This window comes from Rhinolophus sinicus, chromosome 2, assembly GCF_057876585.1.
Source record: "Rhinolophus sinicus isolate RSI-liver-muscle chromosome 2, RSI-T2T, whole genome shotgun sequence".
Classification (NCBI taxonomy): domain Eukaryota; kingdom Metazoa; phylum Chordata; class Mammalia; order Chiroptera; family Rhinolophidae; genus Rhinolophus; species Rhinolophus sinicus.
Genome location: NC_142502.1, coordinates 115,946,004 through 115,963,198, shown reverse-complemented (window position 1 = coordinate 115,963,198; position 17,195 = coordinate 115,946,004). Strand labels below are relative to the sequence as shown.

General features: G+C 39.8%; 1 protein-coding gene across 4 annotated transcripts; it reads left to right on the top strand.

The window, feature by feature from the left end:
* The first annotated feature begins 1,148 nt into the window (after window positions 1-1,148).
* On the top strand, window positions 1,149-17,065 carry ZC3H8 (zinc finger CCCH-type containing 8). 4 transcript variants are annotated; one of them, XR_016020401.1, is made up of 10 exons: window positions 1,154-1,593; window positions 4,843-4,939; window positions 7,793-8,015; window positions 9,171-9,304; window positions 10,855-10,977; window positions 11,374-11,487; window positions 12,726-12,833; window positions 13,706-13,749; window positions 15,007-15,184; window positions 16,571-17,065. XR_016020401.1 is itself a non-coding variant. In XM_088795954.1 (9 exons), exons 1-8 carry the CDS (start codon window positions 1,517-1,519, stop codon window positions 13,733-13,735), a joined length of 870 nt encoding a protein of 289 aa, XP_088652080.1. In that variant the 5' UTR covers window positions 1,149-1,516; the 3' UTR covers window positions 13,736-13,749; window positions 16,571-17,065. The 4 variants fall into 4 exon arrangements, 3 of the variants coding, with proteins under 3 accessions (XP_088652080.1, XP_088652078.1, XP_088652079.1); XM_088795954.1 differs by lacking the exon at window positions 15,007-15,184 and having other exon boundaries at window positions 1,149-1,593; window positions 10,855-10,941; XM_088795952.1 differs by lacking the exon at window positions 15,007-15,184.
* The last annotated feature ends 130 nt before the right edge of the window (window positions 17,066-17,195 follow it).

Here is a 17,195-nt window from a genome sequence, read left to right as displayed (position 1 = left end):
AAAAATGTTTCTTAAATGATGGACAAACGTACTTTGTCCTTCACGGTTGCGGCGAGTCCCTTTGTAATGTTCAGTGCTCAGAATCGCGTTTTGAGGGAGATAGCTTGACGTGTAACTCTTTTTGATATTTGATAACTAAGTTTACCCGGTTATTTAATAAGAAAAGCAACTATTAAGAGAATTATATAATCTTTAAATTATTTTGTAAGCTAGTGACATATGTAGAATATAGGCGGATATTTTATAAATAAAAACAACTGGCCATTACATTTACATTTATGAACGTGATCTTAAATAATTTTTTAATAACTAGTTGGTGTTTTGGCCTATTTAGTATATTGCTTGCTTCTGGAAGACAGCTCCTTGCTTTTGTCTTTGCTTAGTGTGAAAGAAAAGGGGTGACATACAGGCTCAACAAGGGGGGGCGGGGGGCATGTGACAGGCCTGCCATACTTGGTGATTGAAAGTAACCACCTAGGACGGTCTGATCACAGGTTTCTAACTGGGCAGGTTGTGGCTGGTAGTCACCGCCCAGGCCTGCAGCTTCCTTAGCAAACGTCACTGGGCCTTAAGTGATCCCTGTCCATTGTTCTTACGCATCTAGGATGACACACCTTTGAAATGTCAGAGTAATCTTCCTACCCCTGGAAGGCACAACTGCTGGCTTGGGCACAAGACCACACACCCCACCGTTGTTATCTTGTTGCCGGCATACTTTGTGCTGTAAATGTTAACTGTCCTGTACCCGCCCATGTGAAAGAAGTCTGTTTCTCTCGCTTTGCTTTCTATCCAGTCCTAGGCATTTCCTGGCTTAACTTCCTCCCACCTCCCTCAGCTACCTCCAGTGATTTTGAGCACCTTCCTTACAGGCTCTCCTTTGATTGTAATATATAAACGAGTTGGAGAACTGGCCACTCTCCTGAGCCCATTTATCGTCCTAGCATCATCTCTTCCTGTGGAAATTAAATCAGTGCTGAGCTCAACAATGCCCTTTCAAGAAGCCTTTCCAACCACGTGCTGTTTTGTCTTCTAAATCCTCTTAGCACTTGGTACTTTGCTTATTTTAAGCCCACTAGATGACAGTGAGTCTAGAAGTCACGTGAGCAGTGCGCACTTCTGTTTATGTAGAAAATGTGGAAAAGCCGTGTAGTACTTGTCCTGGAGGACTGCTGTGAGCATTAGGTGAGCTGAATGTGAAACATGCCTGCTGTACACTGAGCTCTCAAATCAACGTTAGCTGTTGCTATCACTTCTTAGAAACATTGGGATGTCTATCAAATGAAGACTCTCAAGGACCAGCCTAAAAACTACAGCAAATAGCTGAGATAACGGATGGAGAAGAGCAACAAGAAGCGTAGCATTATGGCGGAGCCGCTGTGCAGAGCAGAACGCGTGCGCAGCGGGAGCGGGTGGCGCATGCGCGGCCAGTATGCGCAGCACTGGGTCCTCCTCTATTCTCTGTCCCATCACGCCGTAGTGGTGGTCGCTCGGAGGCTGTCGGGCTCTCCTCCGGGGGATGGATTTTGAGAATCTTTTCTCCAAACCCCCCAACCCGGCCCTCGGCAGGAAGCCGGCCACGGACTCCGATAACAGGTGATGCCTCTTGTTTTCATGCTCCGAGCGCCGGGGCCGCGGCCGGTCCCGCCCCTTCGCTCCATCTGCAGGACTGGGGCCGCGAGGTCGCTCGGGGCGCGGGGGCGTGGTCGCGGGGGTCTGAGGGCGAGCGTGGGGTGCGCTGGACGCTCGTCCGTGGAGCGGTGGGACGGGGCACGCCCGCGGGTAGAAGCCGGAGGTGCGGGGGTCCAGGCGGAGCGAGGGGCGCCAGGACGCTCCCCTTCCTCCCGGCGGTGAGGAACCGCCGATGTCCTCTTAGCACATGTGAGCTCCGGGAGGACAGCGGTCTTGTGTTATTTCTCACCGACACGTGCTAGGCGCTTTTCTTTAGAAAAGATGGGGGAATAATGTGCCTTTGCTCTGTGGTTTGCATCAGAAAACCCGAAAGACCATCATAAAGCAGCCAACACCATTTGGATATAGTATTTCCTTTAGGTTGGAAAGGGAACAGACCGCTGGCCAGATGGCGCTGATTTATTGATTCACACCCAGATATCCATTTACTTTATTCCCTGGGACTTTGAAGTGCTAAAAACCTCTTCTAAACCTGCGTCTTTGCCCCAATTTCTCTAGACTATAACCGTAACACACAGTCTGTATTTCTTTATTTCTCTCAAACTTGATAAATCTTATTATGGATGATTTTATTTCTCGAATACCACTCAAATCTGTTAACTTCTGTCTGTCTCAAACGCCTTAATTGAAACTATTGCATTAAATCAGGATACCGTCAAGAGCTTTACTATGTACTTGACGCAAAATAGGTCATTTCATTTTCACAGCAGTCTTGAAAAGATATCCTTGTTTTTGTAGATGGGGAAGTTAAGGCACAGAGAGGATAAATAACTTGCCAAAATTACACTGTCTAAGTGGCAAACCAGGATTAAGTTACTTAGTCTTACTCCAGGGCACATGATTTAATCACTGTGCTTCTAAGGCGAAATGACTAACATAAGATCTATAAACATTGAAAAGAGACACTAATTATTTGCAGGTGGTATGATTGTCAACAGAGAAAAATGAGGAATCAAACTACATAAGACAAATTAGTAAGGTGAATCATCACAAAAAAAGAATAGTAATGTATAAAAAACCAATAGCAGCCATCAATTTGAAAATGTGTTGGACAGAAGAGTCCATTCACAGAAATTTTACTGAGTTACTTTTATGTCCTTTTATGATACTTGGATTTTTGCCAAAATGTCAGATGAAGAGTGGTATTGCCTTATGGTTATAGGGAGTGAGCATCTGTATACTCTTATTCATATCCTTTGCCCATCTTTCTTTTTATTGGTCTTTCTCTTTAAAATTTTAGGATGTCTAGTCTGTAAATGTGTCATCCCCAATTTATTTGTCTTTTGACTTTGTCTATGGCATTATTTTCAATGGATAAACATTTTTTGTTTTAAACGCAGTCAGATGAATCAGTCTACTATGGTTTCCGGCCTTTTTCCATAGTAATTTTACGATGAAACTACTCATTTATTGAGCACCTGCTGCATACGAGACATTATTCTGAGCCCTAGGGTATAGTACTAAGTAACCAAGAAAGATAAAAATCCTTGTACTTGTGAGATTTATATTCTTGGGGCGCACACAATACCTAAATACACAGCAGGTCGAGTAACATCATCTCATTCTAACGTTGATGGCATAACTAGGAACTTAGCTTCCACGTGTATCAGTCAGCCTGTGATTTGGCTGGTTTGTTATAGTTGTTTTGCTGCAGTTTCAAGAAGCAATGGATGACGGTAAAGGAGGATCTACTGTGTGGTATTTAGGTAATGATCAATGCCCTAGAGAGAATGAAAGCGGGGCAGGTAAGTAAGAAGGGAGGATGGCATGGACGGGGGGATGTAGATACTTTAAAGGAGGTAGTTAGGGAAAGCCTTACTAATGAAATTGATAAATGAGACGAGTGGGGACCTGAAGGAGGTGAGGGACCTTGATATCTAGCAGGGAGAGTGTTCCATATAAAGGTCCTGGGGTGTGATTGGGTGGTGGGAGCAGAAGCCACAATTCTGTTGTCGTCATTATTCTGCCTAAGGAGAGGTTGCTTCCTACTCCGTGTGAGTCATTACTGAAAACTGGAGCAATGAAGGTTCACAGTATTAGGTTTATGGGCTTCTGAAGAAGGCTCACAGTTTGTTCGTTCATCTGATGGATGTGACAAAAGCTCTGACTGGAGACAAATCAGTGGTGAACTTGGACTGGGTGGAGCTGTGAAGCCAGCACTAGTCCTGTGACTTTGAAAGAAGCACAGAGCTGCCACTGACATTCTTGTGCTAATGGTGCTTTTCGTTTGTAATATGATATTTTGAGAATGCCTAGTCCTTGCTTTTATCTGGCACGTAACTCGTATCTTAAGCTTTATTCAGTGGTCACTGTTTGCTGAGAAAAATTGTCTTCAGCCCCCCGCCCCCCATATCTATAGCATCAACCATTATTTCTGTTTACCTGTAAATTTAATTGGCTTCTTTGTTCACCAGTTTCTTCCCATCTTCATCTTTCTTGGGTTCATTTTCAGTTTTGCTGGAATATCCTCGAGTAATTGTCTTGGACGATGTGTATGAATGTTCAACTTCTCAGTGCCCGTGAGTCTGAAAACAGCTTTTCTTTTTCATCTTCTCACTTGAGTATATGTTTGGCCCTCTCCTGACCTGGAAAGGCAGCTGCATCTTACCTGAAATGCTCCTCTCTGCTCACGTTCCTATTTGTTTGCTACCGCATGCATTTCTTAGGTTCAGAAAGCCTCTGGCATCCAAAGCTAGGTTGTGTTCCCCATATGTACCTATCCTTGTCTCACCATATTGAAATTCTTTTTTTCTCCCAAGCACATAGAAAGTTCTCAGGAGGCAGGGACAGGTCTGTCTTGTTCACTGTTGTGTTCCAGGATTTAAGGCCCAGAGCCTGGTGTGTGGTGGACACTCAGTATATGCTGGGTGAATGGAATGAGAAATGAATGGATGAATGATACAGCTGCTAATACGTCAACAGTAAGGTTAACTAAAATTTCAGTTTTACATTTTACTCGTAAACACGTTGACATTTACTGCTCATCATAATTTTGTACATTATTCCTCTGGAGTATTCAGAGTAGAGTTTGAATTTGGGATTTCTTTGAGGCTAAGCTGAAGGTAAGCCAAAGCCATGGATTTTAATACTGTGGTATGAACACTTTTCAGGTTGGAAAAAACCCTCTTGTGTTATTTGATATTTTTGCTACAGAATCAGTGATGAAATAGATGATACAGAAATTGAAGAAACACAAGGAGAGAAAATAAAATGGGAAGTAAAACTGGAGCGTGAGCCTATCCCCAAAAAGGTAAGATAAAGTTGGCATATTGAATAAACCGACAGGAGTGGATGTGAAAAATTTGTTCTTACTGTCTCATTTTAGTTGGCATCTAAGACCCAGTTACTTATATCAGAGAGACCTGGTTACACTTTTTAAGACATTTATTCAAGAATTTGGTTATTTAACATGAGCTGGTGTTTTTAGTACATTGACTTTTAGTTTTCCCTGTTTCTGAAATGGGTTGTAAACTGTTTCAAAAACTTTTTTTCAAATTAGATCAAAATTTTAAGGGTGTCGATTTGCTAACTTAACTAATCTTAGTGATTTAGCACTTGAAGTTTCCTGGGGTTGCCATGATAAATTACTGCAAACTGGATGACTTAAACAACTGAAATTTATTGTCTCTGAGCCCTGGGGGGCCAGAAGTCCCGGAGCAGAGCAGGTGAGGCAAGGTGGTCTCCTTCTGAGGCTGTGAGGGAGGGTCGGGCCCATGCCTCTCCCATAGTTTCTGGTGGTTTGCTAGCATCTTTGGTGTGACTTGGTTTGGCTTCCAGAAATATCACCTGGATCTTTATATTTATGCATCTGTCTGATTCTAAATTTCCCATTTTTATAAGGACATGAATCATATTGGATTAGAGCCCACCCTAATACCTCATTTTAATTACACATTCAATGGCTGTGTTTCCAAATAGTCACATTTTAGGGTACTGGGGTTAAGACTTCAATATAAGAATTTGCAGGGTGGCTGTTTAGCTCAGTTGGTTAGAGCGCTGTGCTCTTAACAACAAGGTTGCTGGTTTGATCCCCACATGGGCCAGTGAGCTGCGCCCTCCACAACTAGATTGAAACAACTACTGGACTTGGAACTGATGGGTCCTGGAAAAACACACTTAAAATAAAATAAAAAGTTCAAAAAAAAAAAAAAAAGAATTTGGGGAGGACACAGTCAACCTTTAACAGAACCAATATCTGCTCCTCTATGCCTCTTGTTCTTTTTTGAACTTTTTTTTTAAATTATGAGTTTTAACACACTACAAAAGAATGGGCTTCAATTGTCAGTGAGACTCACAGACACAAATAGGCTTTAAGATGATCCTCTTCAAGTTTTATATTGTGCGCCGTTCTGAGTAGTGCGATAGACTCTCGCATCCTCCCACTCGATTCCGCCCAGGACGTGACTCAGACCTTTGTCTAGCCCATCCACACTGGAGATGCACCCCTGCCCGTTAGTCACTGACTGGTTGTTTTGGTTACCAGATCGATTGTCCTGGTATCGCAGTGCTTGTGGTCAAGTGATCCGTATTTTCCTTAATAATGGCCCCAAAGCACAAGAGTAGTGATGCTGGCCGCTCAGATGTATCACAGAGAACCCGGAAAGTGCTTCCTTGAAGTGAATAGATGGATACAGTACGAATGAGATATTTTGAGAGACCCACATTCACATAACTTTTATGACAGTATGTTGTTATAATTGTTCTATTTTATTAGTTATTGTTGTTAATCTCTATGCCTAATTTATAAATTAAATGTCATCATAGGTATGTGTATGTAGGAGAAAACATAGTATATTATAGGGTTTGGTACCATCCGTGGTTTCGGGCATCTACTAGGATCTTGGAATGGAGCTGCTGGGTCTCAGAGTGTAAACATCTTTACCATTTCCGTATGCCAACCTGTATTCCAGAGTGGTTCTGATTTTTGTTCCCAAAGGCAGTATGTGAGAGACTATTTCTGCTGTTCCACACTTGCTATTGTTGCCCTTATTTTTCCCATCTGGTGAGGTATTACTATGATTTAGTTTGCATTTTCTTGATAACTGCTGAGATATGGAGCATCTTTTCATATATCTGTACATTTGGATTTCCCTTTTTTGTGCCTGGTCAAGTCTTTTTGTTCTTGTGTTTTATTGGTTTGTGATTTTTTTTTTTTCTTGTAGTTCTTTATTCTGTATATAAGGCTTTTTCTCTTCATTGTGGATCAAGTATCTGCTCATTTTGTGGCTTTCCACTCAATGGCTTTTTTTGATAAAAAGTTCATTTTAATGTACTCAAATTTATTAATCTTTTCCTTTATAGTTATTGCTTTGCGTTTTATTTAAATATCCTGAGATACAAATATTTCCCAACAGTATCTTCTAAAGTTTTATTGTTTTGCCTTTCACACTTAAGTTTATAATCACCCAAAATTGATTTTCGTATATACTACGAGGTAGGGGGGGATTTTGTTTTACTTTTTTTGTTGTTGTTCTGGCATCATTTGTTGGGGGAAAAGGACTGTCTTTCCCCCCATGGGTCACTGTTGTCAAAAATCAAATGTTCATGTTCAGATAGGTCTGTTTCTGGACTGTATTCGCTTCTACTGGTTTACTTATCTATCCCATCCTATGAATTATGGGAAACGAGTAGCTGTGATATAGCCGAGTAGCTGTGATTTAGCTGAGCATGCTGGGTTTTTAACGAGGTTGCTACAGTTTATTTGCAGTTATGAAGTGATGAGTTATTAAATCAAACCACTCAAAGTATAGTCGATGCAAAGGAGAAATAAAATGTGAGCTATAATACTGTAATTCCTTTGTATCAAATAATTAAGATTTGGGGGTTTAGTCTTTCAATTCAGTAAAGTACATATAGTACACAAATTCAGAATTTTCCCTCAAATTATCTTTAAGGGTGGGTGTCCAAATTATCTTTAAGGATTTTGTTTGAATTCTGGAAAATTACAAATACGTAAGAGTGGAAAGAATATATATGAACCCCCATGTACACATCATCCAACCTCAGTAGTGATCCATTCATGGCCGGTCTTTGTTTCTTCTTCATAACCAGATTGTTTTGCATCGTGCTAGGTTTTTAAATTGAAATTTTAATTTTTACTTAGTTTAGGCACTTTGGAAACTCCCCGAAGAATTTGCTACGTAGAAAATCAAGAAGTAAGGACTATGATGTATACAGTGATGATGTTTGCGGTCAGGAATCTGAAGATAATTTCGCTAAAGAGCTTCAGCAGTATATACAAGCTAAAGAAATGGCAAAAGCCACACAGTCCTTACCGTTTCCTGAAGAGTCCATGAAGAAAGAGGAAGACAAAGGTGCCCGGAAAGGTAGAGTCCACCTGGAGGGCCATCACACGTCCATGTCTGTAAGGGCAGGGAGGGCTTCCTCCTGCGTTTTATCTCACGATGAGACCATGGATCTTCTCTCAGATGTGAGCTGTGCAGCCTGAGAGCCCCCAGGCATGTTTGCAGATGCTCAATTTGCAGGAAGAGCTCAGAGCGCAGGAGAGTTATCAAAGGCCGTGGCTCCTCCCAAGTCCTGGGGCCCTACCCATGTGAAGGACACGCGGGCCTGTTTGTACTGCTGTCTGCTGAAGAGGAATTGGCTTAGTAGTAGATGTCAAGGCTGGTGAGGTCAGAATACTCAGACATACATTTTTTAGATTCTCCAGTGAAATTTAGCCATAAATATGAGGACAAATGACAATTATAAATGAAATTCTTAATTCTCAGTTTACTGCTTTTTCTCCCTTTAAATGTTTTTCTTTTTTAAAATAGGTCATAGGTAAATTTAATCTACATGAAATGTTTCCAATGAAAAATCCAATAGTAATACTGTGTTTCCCCGAAAATAAGACCTAGCTGGACCATCAGTTCTAATGTGTCTTTTGGAGCAAAAATTAATGTAAGACCCGATCTTATTTTAATATAATATAAGACTAGGTCTAATATAATACAAGACCGGGTCTTATATAAGACCCAGTAAGACCCAGTCTTATATAACATCACATCACAACATAACGTAACAACATAACCACCGGGTCTATATTAATTTTTGCTCCAAAAGACGCATTAGAGCTGATGGTCCGGCTAAGTCTTATTTTCGGGGAAACACGGTATATGCAGTTGGTTGAAGCATTTAGAGCTTTTCCTGTTGTAGCTCTCTGGCAGGCCCTATTTAGATCGAGCAAATTTCGACCACTTCAGACAGATCTGGCTGGTGGCTAACAAGATTGATTTCATTCATTATCATGCTTCTTTCTTGACGATACAGTATATATTTTCACACAGAATGAATTGGGGTCCCAAATGTGTTGATTTTCTCTTTGGTCTCTAATCCCAGAGCTTGTAGAAAGACAGCCCAGCATCATGCCCATTTCACTCGCTGAGCAGGACTCCTCCTGGATCGTTACAGAATGTACTTCTTAAGTAAACTGCTATTGTACTTTTATGGCATCTTTGAAATTAACTTTATGTTTTCAGCTGTTAAACAAAACAATAAAAACCTTAAAGCTGCCCGCAAGAATGGTAAACAGAAGAAAATGAAACGGAAGTGGGCTGGCGCTGCAGACAAGGGCTCAAACGCGTCACCAGGGAACAGGGGCACGCAGGAACAGGTACGAGGACGTGTACATAGGTACACGTGGCAGACGGCAGCGACATGCTCTTGGATTTCTGTCTTATCCTTGGTGACCAGCCATAAAGTGAGGGTCGCTGGTAGGGATTTCCCCTCCCGCCACGTTGAGTTCCACGTCCTCCCTGTCACGCAGGAGCTGCACAACCACTTGTAGCCTCAGTCCTGCGTCTGTGGCCCTGAATACATACCCAGAGCCCCTGACTTCTGAGTGTCGTGCTGTCAGTGACGGAAAACTGACGGGGATGGGGAAGCAGGGAGAGGATGCAGTAACCATGGGCACACTTCCAAGGCCATGCATCTTACAGTTCCTACTCTTGCAGGCCCTGGCCGGCTGGTTCTTGATGCCCTCTGGGCATTACAGATGAGTGTTTCTGAGCAAGGCCTTACAAGTACTCCCCACCTCCTGGTACTTAGATTCTACTTTGTGGGAGTCCCCCTCTGGTCTGCATAGGTAAACAGGGTAGGACAGGAAGTGACTCCTGGACTCTGCTTTTCCAAGGGCTGTACTGGGTGCCAGCATTTTTTGTTAGGTTAGGTCACAGGGGACAAGTAAAACTACTAGAAGTGCCAGATATGATAGATTGAAACATTTATATAAAACCTTGCTCTGCCTCCATATTTATAAGTGAGGAACCTGCAGTTCTGGCCGAGGTGACTGCCCATGGTCACGCAGGGCCAGGGCAACCCTAGAACTTCGTTTCCTGACCCCCATTGGCACTCCCTTTCATTTGGTTTGCATCGACTCCGGTGATTATTCAGCCAAAGCCAACAGCCCTCCTATGTGGGGAACAAATTCTGAACGTGTACGTTAGAATTTAATGATGTACTCAGACAAATCGAAGATTGAAACTGACACACAGTTTAGGAGACATACTTGGTGGTGCTAAGTGGAAACTTGACGTTGTTTGTGAAGCAGATCACGTAACGGTACAGTGAGCTCCCTTCTGTGCACATCTGTCTTTCTAAAACTGCTCAGAAATGGTGTTCTGAGACTGTAGTCTGTGCCACAGGTAACACGCTAAAGGTGGTTCATGCCTCTGAAGAGCCCAGATGCTGTGAAGCCCCCCTTGTTTTTCACCTCCTCGTCGCCTGTGAGGGTGTGCTCCTAGTTACGTGTGTAAATGTGAACTGTTGGCGGACTCAGCCCAAACCCAGTGAGCGTCTCTGCGACATTGAAGGGTGCGCTGCTTTCAGTTCACCTTATGTCTGGTTTTGTCTCCATTGCTCTCAGGAGCCTTGTTCTTAGACTTCGCTTTTTATCACAAGTAATAGCACTTTTTAAATTTTTTACTCATTTTTCAAAAATAAGGGCAAAGTAGAATAAAGTATTCAGATTGCTTAAACAGTGATGGAATGCTGTTGAAACTGACAAAACATTCATTTTTCAGTGCGGGTACACAAATCTTACACATGAAGGCCAATTTAGAAGTCATTTCTTAATGTTTCAAAGGTGGTTTAACTTAATTTTGTGCAGTAGAATAAAATATTTAATTCTGTTTCTATCATTTAGTTTTGTCCTTGTTTTCGAAGGGTGGTGAGCCCAGAGAGAAGCAGCAGCACGTGCACATGAGTCAGGGGTTCATCAACCAGCACACCGTGGAGCGCAAGGGAAAGCAAGTGTGTAAATATTTCCTCGAAAGGAAATGCATTAAGGTATAAAAGAAAGTAAGGAAAAATATACTGAAATGTATGATGCCACAAAAATGTACTAACACCCACCCCAGTTTCCATTAGATGCTCTAAAAGCGTCTTTAACACTGTTTCCTTCTGGAAAAAGTTCACTTAGAAAATTTATGGAGCTACTCTTTTACATTTAAGAAAGTAGATGATTTTTTTTTTAAGTTTGTATTAAAAATATTTAGGACTTAATAAAAGTTTAAGCAGATAAATATGATGTGATCATAAAGATAGCTTATTAAGAATTAAACGGTACAGCTTCTAAACTTTTGTTTTTTTCTGGAATTATTTTCTTATCTAAAGTTCAGTAGGAATTGTAAAGACTTAACAATGAGAAATAATGACTTTTCCTTGTTCTTTCTTTTGATCCAGGGAGACCAGTGTAAATTTGACCATGATGCAGAGATAGAGAAGAAAAAGGAAATGTGTAAGTTTTATGTACAGGGATATTGTACCAGAGGCGAAAACTGTCTGTATTTGCATAATATCCTTTATCACAAGGTATTGTCACTTTAATCTTCAGGCATATGTACAGGAACATTTTAAATATGTGTAATTTTGAATGAAATCAGTGTTTTAGCTATGGCAAAATTACATTATCCAAGCCCAACTCAGTATCGAAGGGATTAAATTGTATACAGATTTTTTCCCCCAAGTAAGAAAAGAGGAATTCTTTAGAAATTCTCTCAGATGAAATATAGCAGTTCAGGAGACTTGTCTGTTCAAGTCCCAGAAAGACTGTCAGAATTTCTGCTGTGACATTCAGTCGCTGAATCTGTATTCATACAAGACCTTCATCAAAAGAGGCAGAGACTGCGGACCTGGGGAGAGCCGTAGTGTGCGGAGGTTGACTGTCCCTTAACTTGAAGAATAACCCTCCCGTGCAGATGGCACGGACGTGCTGTAAAAACAGGGATGCGAGCATGGGGGTAACAGCACCTTTGGTCACCACGCAAGTGGTTTCCTTCAGTCAGTTCTTCAGCACAAGAACTCTCAGACTCTACCTTGACACTCTTTACCTAGAGAACAACGTTGGCATCGTATAAATTGATCCTGTTACAGCAAGAGTCCAGATTTGTAAGACATGCAATTGTCCTGGACTTGAATTCCTCCACCCTGAAAGATTGTTTTAAAAATAATCACATTTCTCAAGGTGTCTTTCTTGTATCAATGAAACATATCTATAGTCTATTATAAGCACAACTATGAAGGCAGAAAGTGTCCTGTGATAGCCCATAAACTTGATTTACATTAGCACCCTAAAATTAGTTTTTTTCCATGTAACCCAACTAATTCATTGGCTTTTATTTTATTTTATTTATTTTTTATTTTTATTAAATTTATTGGGGTGACATTGGTTAGTAAAATTATATGCATTTCAGGTATACAATTTTTTTTTTTTTTAATTTACTGGGGTGACAATTGTTAGTAAAATTACATAGATTTCAGGTGTACGATTCTGTATTACATCATCTATAAATCCCATTGTGTGTTCACCACCCAGAGTCAGTTCTCCTTCCATCAATCACCATATATTTGAACCCCCTTACCCTCATCTCCCACCCCCCACCCCCCTTACCCTCTGCATTGGCTTATATTTTAAATGGAGAAGTCAATGTTTCCATTAGTCAGAAAGGCCTTTAAGTAGGAAAAACAAAGTCATTAAATTAATACATTATTTTAGTTGGATTAAAATTGTTCTCTTCCTTAACATTTGGATACATGAATACCCTTGCAAGTTTTACCATACAGGAACAAAATGTTACCAGGGAGAGCACTGCAAGTTTTCACATGCCCCTCTGACTGCTGACACACAAGAACTGCTGGCTAAAGTAAGTGCAGCTTTAGTAATCTTTTGTTTTTCTTTTTTAAAGATATGTTTGAAGGGTGAGAATTTGAAGACACTGTTCTTTAAGGAGAATGCCTCGGGTTAGCATGTGGTATGTGTTAGGACGAATAATCTAAGAATGACTTCAATTTAGAATAGTGTTATTCAGTTGAGTATTTTTCCTTGTAGCTAAAGGAAAATTTACACTCATTCGTTGCTGGTATAAAGTGGAATGTTCTTAAAACATTCAATGTAGTTAGAAACATTAATAGCTAAGCTAAACAAAGTAAAACAAAGCAAAGAGGAGAAATAGTCCTCCTGCTATACTCTTCGGAGGAAGTTAAGGGTCAGTGGTTGCTAACCATTTTAGAGTTATATCACTGAATACTCAAGTAGTTGTTTCAAAGTGTTGTCTTCAAATATTTTTTCAGCCTATGAGAAAGGATAATTGAAAAATATTATAATAGTCATTTATATTCTACCATTTCCCATTTGTTATTTGGAGCAAGTCTCTTCAAAATTAAATTGAAATATAAGTGTAAATAAAAGATTCTTTTAAAACCAAACCATACCATCTTGTGGCAGAAGTTTTTCTGAACACATGTAAATGTTAGAAAGTCATAGATGCTTATTTCTAGATATTTTTAGATTGTAAAATATGGAGGGTTATTATGAATTAGAGGTCGTACCAAATATTTAGTTGTTTATTAGTATGAAATTATATGGGAAAAATGACATAAAATTTGTTTTTCAGTTCTTACAGTCAATATTATTCAATGATTACTAGGATAAACATTATTGAGATCCTGAGAAAATTAAAGTATGATGATGTACCTGAATTAGACATTAATGCATAGTTGTGACTTTTCCTATCAGGTTTTGGATACTGAAAAGAAGTCATCATGAAAATAAAATAAAAGGTAAAATTAGGATTTAGCACATTTGTTTTTCTCTGAAATATCTCTAGAAGGTAGTAAGGAAACATAGGATTTTTCCTTCTCAAATTGAAGTCATTTTCTCTCCTTCCCCACTAAATTATAAAATATTGGATAAGCATGCGTAGATACATATTGTGCATAGGTACATATCGTGCATGGATACACATTGTGTATAGATACGTAAGGTGCAGAGATACACATCGTGCGTGGATACATTTCGTGGATCTCTAGGGATCTGCTTCCTCTTCCCTGCTTGTCACTATCCTTTATACTTTTATTCTCCTCTGTTGTTTCTTTGTAAATTTACCGAAGGTACGTGATTCACTAAATAGTGTATTTAGTTGTGCTTGTGTTTGTATTTTATTTAAATAGCATCGTACTCTATTAATTGGTGACTTGCTGTTACCACTCGACATTGTTCTTCTAAGACTCATGTAGATGTGTGCAGCTGTCATCATTTTTATTCCTATAAAGCATTTCAGTCTTTGAATATGTTATTCTGCTACTGATGGACACTTAGGTTATTTTCAGTTTTTTTTAATGTAAACTGTAAATAATCATGTAATTAACCATGTGCATGTCTGTGATATAAATGTGTGTAGATGTCCTGGTACCCATCTTCCCTACAGCAGTTGTAACACTTTATACTCCCACCAGCTGTGAAAAGACTCCTTCCTATCACTCCATACTTGCCAATACTCTGTATTATCAAGAAGACTTTAATTTTTTTCTTTCTTTTTTTTTAAAACCAATTTAGTGGGTGTAAAAATGGTGTTCCATAGCTTTATTTTCATGAAGTTCAGCATCTTTTCTTATGCTTATTAGCTTTTGAGTTTCGTCTTTGTTGAAATGCCTTTTGCCTGTGTTTCTCCTGGGCTTTTTCTCTATAAATCGGTTCTATATTCCTGATACTTTTCTTCACGAGATATGTGTGGCAGGCCTTCTCACATTTTGTGGCTGTCTTTTCACTTTTTTCGAGGTGTTTCAATGAGCAGAGTGACCTACTTTGGCAATCTTTCTTTGTGCTAGGTTTTATATCTTATTTAAGAAATCCTTCCCTATCATGAGGCTATAAAGTACTTGAATACTTTTTTAAGTTTTATGTTTTAAATTTATATTTTAATCTTTTAGAAATTGTATCAGTTAACAGTTGCCACAGTTGCGCTGTGTAACAAACAAAAGACTCTCCATAGCATGTAATGATAAACATTTCTTTTTCCTGTATCTGCACATGACAAGGTTGACTCTCCTTGGCTCTTCAGCAGGCGGTCTGCGATGGTTTGCCCCTCCTGGGGCCAGTGGGCTAGCTGGGTGTGTTCTCATGGAGAAGCTCAAGAGGGCAAGGCCCTCTGTGCATCACATTTACTTACAGCCCATGGACCCTAGTCAGTCACATGGCCAAGCCTAAAGTCAAAGGGTAGGAAGTACACTCTACTTTTTGTGCTTTCCATATAGGAGAAACTGCTAGATTACATGTAAGAGTGGGGCTGTGGCTAGGGGGAAAGGAAGAATTAAAACTAATCATCCTTTTTTTAATGGGAATGCTGAATTCCATTGTCATGCCATTGTATGGATAACACCACATTTTGCTCCTTCATTTGTCGGTGCTCACTGGGTTGCCTCCATGTTTTAAGTTTGTGAATAATGCTGCTGTGGACATAGGTATACGAATACCTGAATTGGTTGCATTTTTAATGAATACTCTTACTTGAAAGAGCAACTGAGGGGCCAACTGGTGTCTTTGGCTGTGGTGGTTTGGCAAGCACTTTTCCACAAAGAATGGAGTGACCCTGTCACTTCAAGGAAAACAACTGAAAATACTTATTTTTGATGATAAAATTCTGGCTTTTAAGTGAAAATGACAATTTCTGAACATGTGACCTGACTCTGAGCTTGAAAAGCTTTCCTCTACTTACAGATTTTCTGGTGAGGTTGGTTGGTGATATTAAAGAACGTGAATTTTAAACACTGTGTAATGCAACACTTGAAAGATCTGCATAAATTAGTAATCTAGCATTTTCCAAATAAACAATGCACGGTGGTACAGAGTTAGGCATGAGCGAGCCATCCATCCCACCGAGACCAAGGGGTGTTCATGTAACTGCAGGAAGTTCCTTGCTGGTTTCGGATTCTGCATTGCAACTGGAAATTCGTCTGCATTTGCTTTTAATATTCATCTGCCCATCACTTTATTTTTAGCTTTTCTGAGTAAGTTTTAGATTTGTTTCTTATGTGGAGCATATAGTTGAGTTTTGCTCTATGAGCCAAACCAGAAATTCTTTTTTTCTTTTGATAAGTGAATTAATCTATTCACATTTATTGAGACAATTGAACATTGATTTAACTTTTGCCATTTTATACTATAGTTACTGTGTATATTATATTACATTTGCATGTTTTCCTTCTCTATGGTATGTTTTTTTCCTTCAATAAATTTTACTTTCTTCATCTCATATTTAGTCTTATTTTTCTACTTTGGACCAATAACCCTTATTAAATTGCCATCCAAATCTGTTCTTTCTTGTAATATAGTCTTTGTATATGATTTTTTTCTTGTGTTATTTCTGTGGTTGGTCAACTCTTGTTTCATTGCTTCCACTTTTTTGGTCAGTTCTGCTCTTAGTTTTTGAATTTCAATTCAAGATTTTTGGGTTTTTTTTAATTCCCAAACAGGGATATTTAATTCAGTTTGGATTTTTATTCACAGTTTTCTTTTGCTGCATGTTTTTTGGGGGGTAGGAGTGGGTGGCTGCGTTGGTGATTTTCACCAGCTGATTGTGCTTTTGTTCTGTTTCTTCTGTAGCTTTGTATAGATGAAGAATGCCTCTGTTGGTGCCTGTTCAGGACTCTTGAAGATTGGTGGTTTGGACGGGCTTACAAGAGTCCTCATTTAAGGCACCTTCCTGTGTCATTCTGACGATGGTCAGCTTCTTTCATGGGTGACCTGGAGGGACACAGTCTAGTGTACGAGTATAAGTGAAGGGGTTGGTCTTTAGCCGGTGGGACCAGAGAGGAGATGATGGCAGAGCTGCTGGCGGGGGAAACACTGTGGTCTCTTCTGTTTCATTGAGTTTTCTCACTAAAAGAAGAAGCAAGCTTGGGCCAAGTGAGTGTGGTTGGCATGGGTGAGGGATGAAAGGTGAGTGTGCAGGGAGCCGTTCACATCATAGTCACAGCACTTAATGGTTGCTCCCAGTGCTGTTTTATGGCTTACATTATGGCTCTGTGTGTTTGTATCAATTTCCTGTTGTTGGCTATTTAAGTTGTTTTAATTTCTTACTATTAAAAATAAAGTGGACCAATGTCTCCTTTTTTTTACCTGTATGCATTATTTATAAGAGCTTTATTTGTAATAGCCCAAATCTGAAAAACAATACAATGTCTATCAACTAATGAATAAACACAAATTATCGTCCATCAATACAATG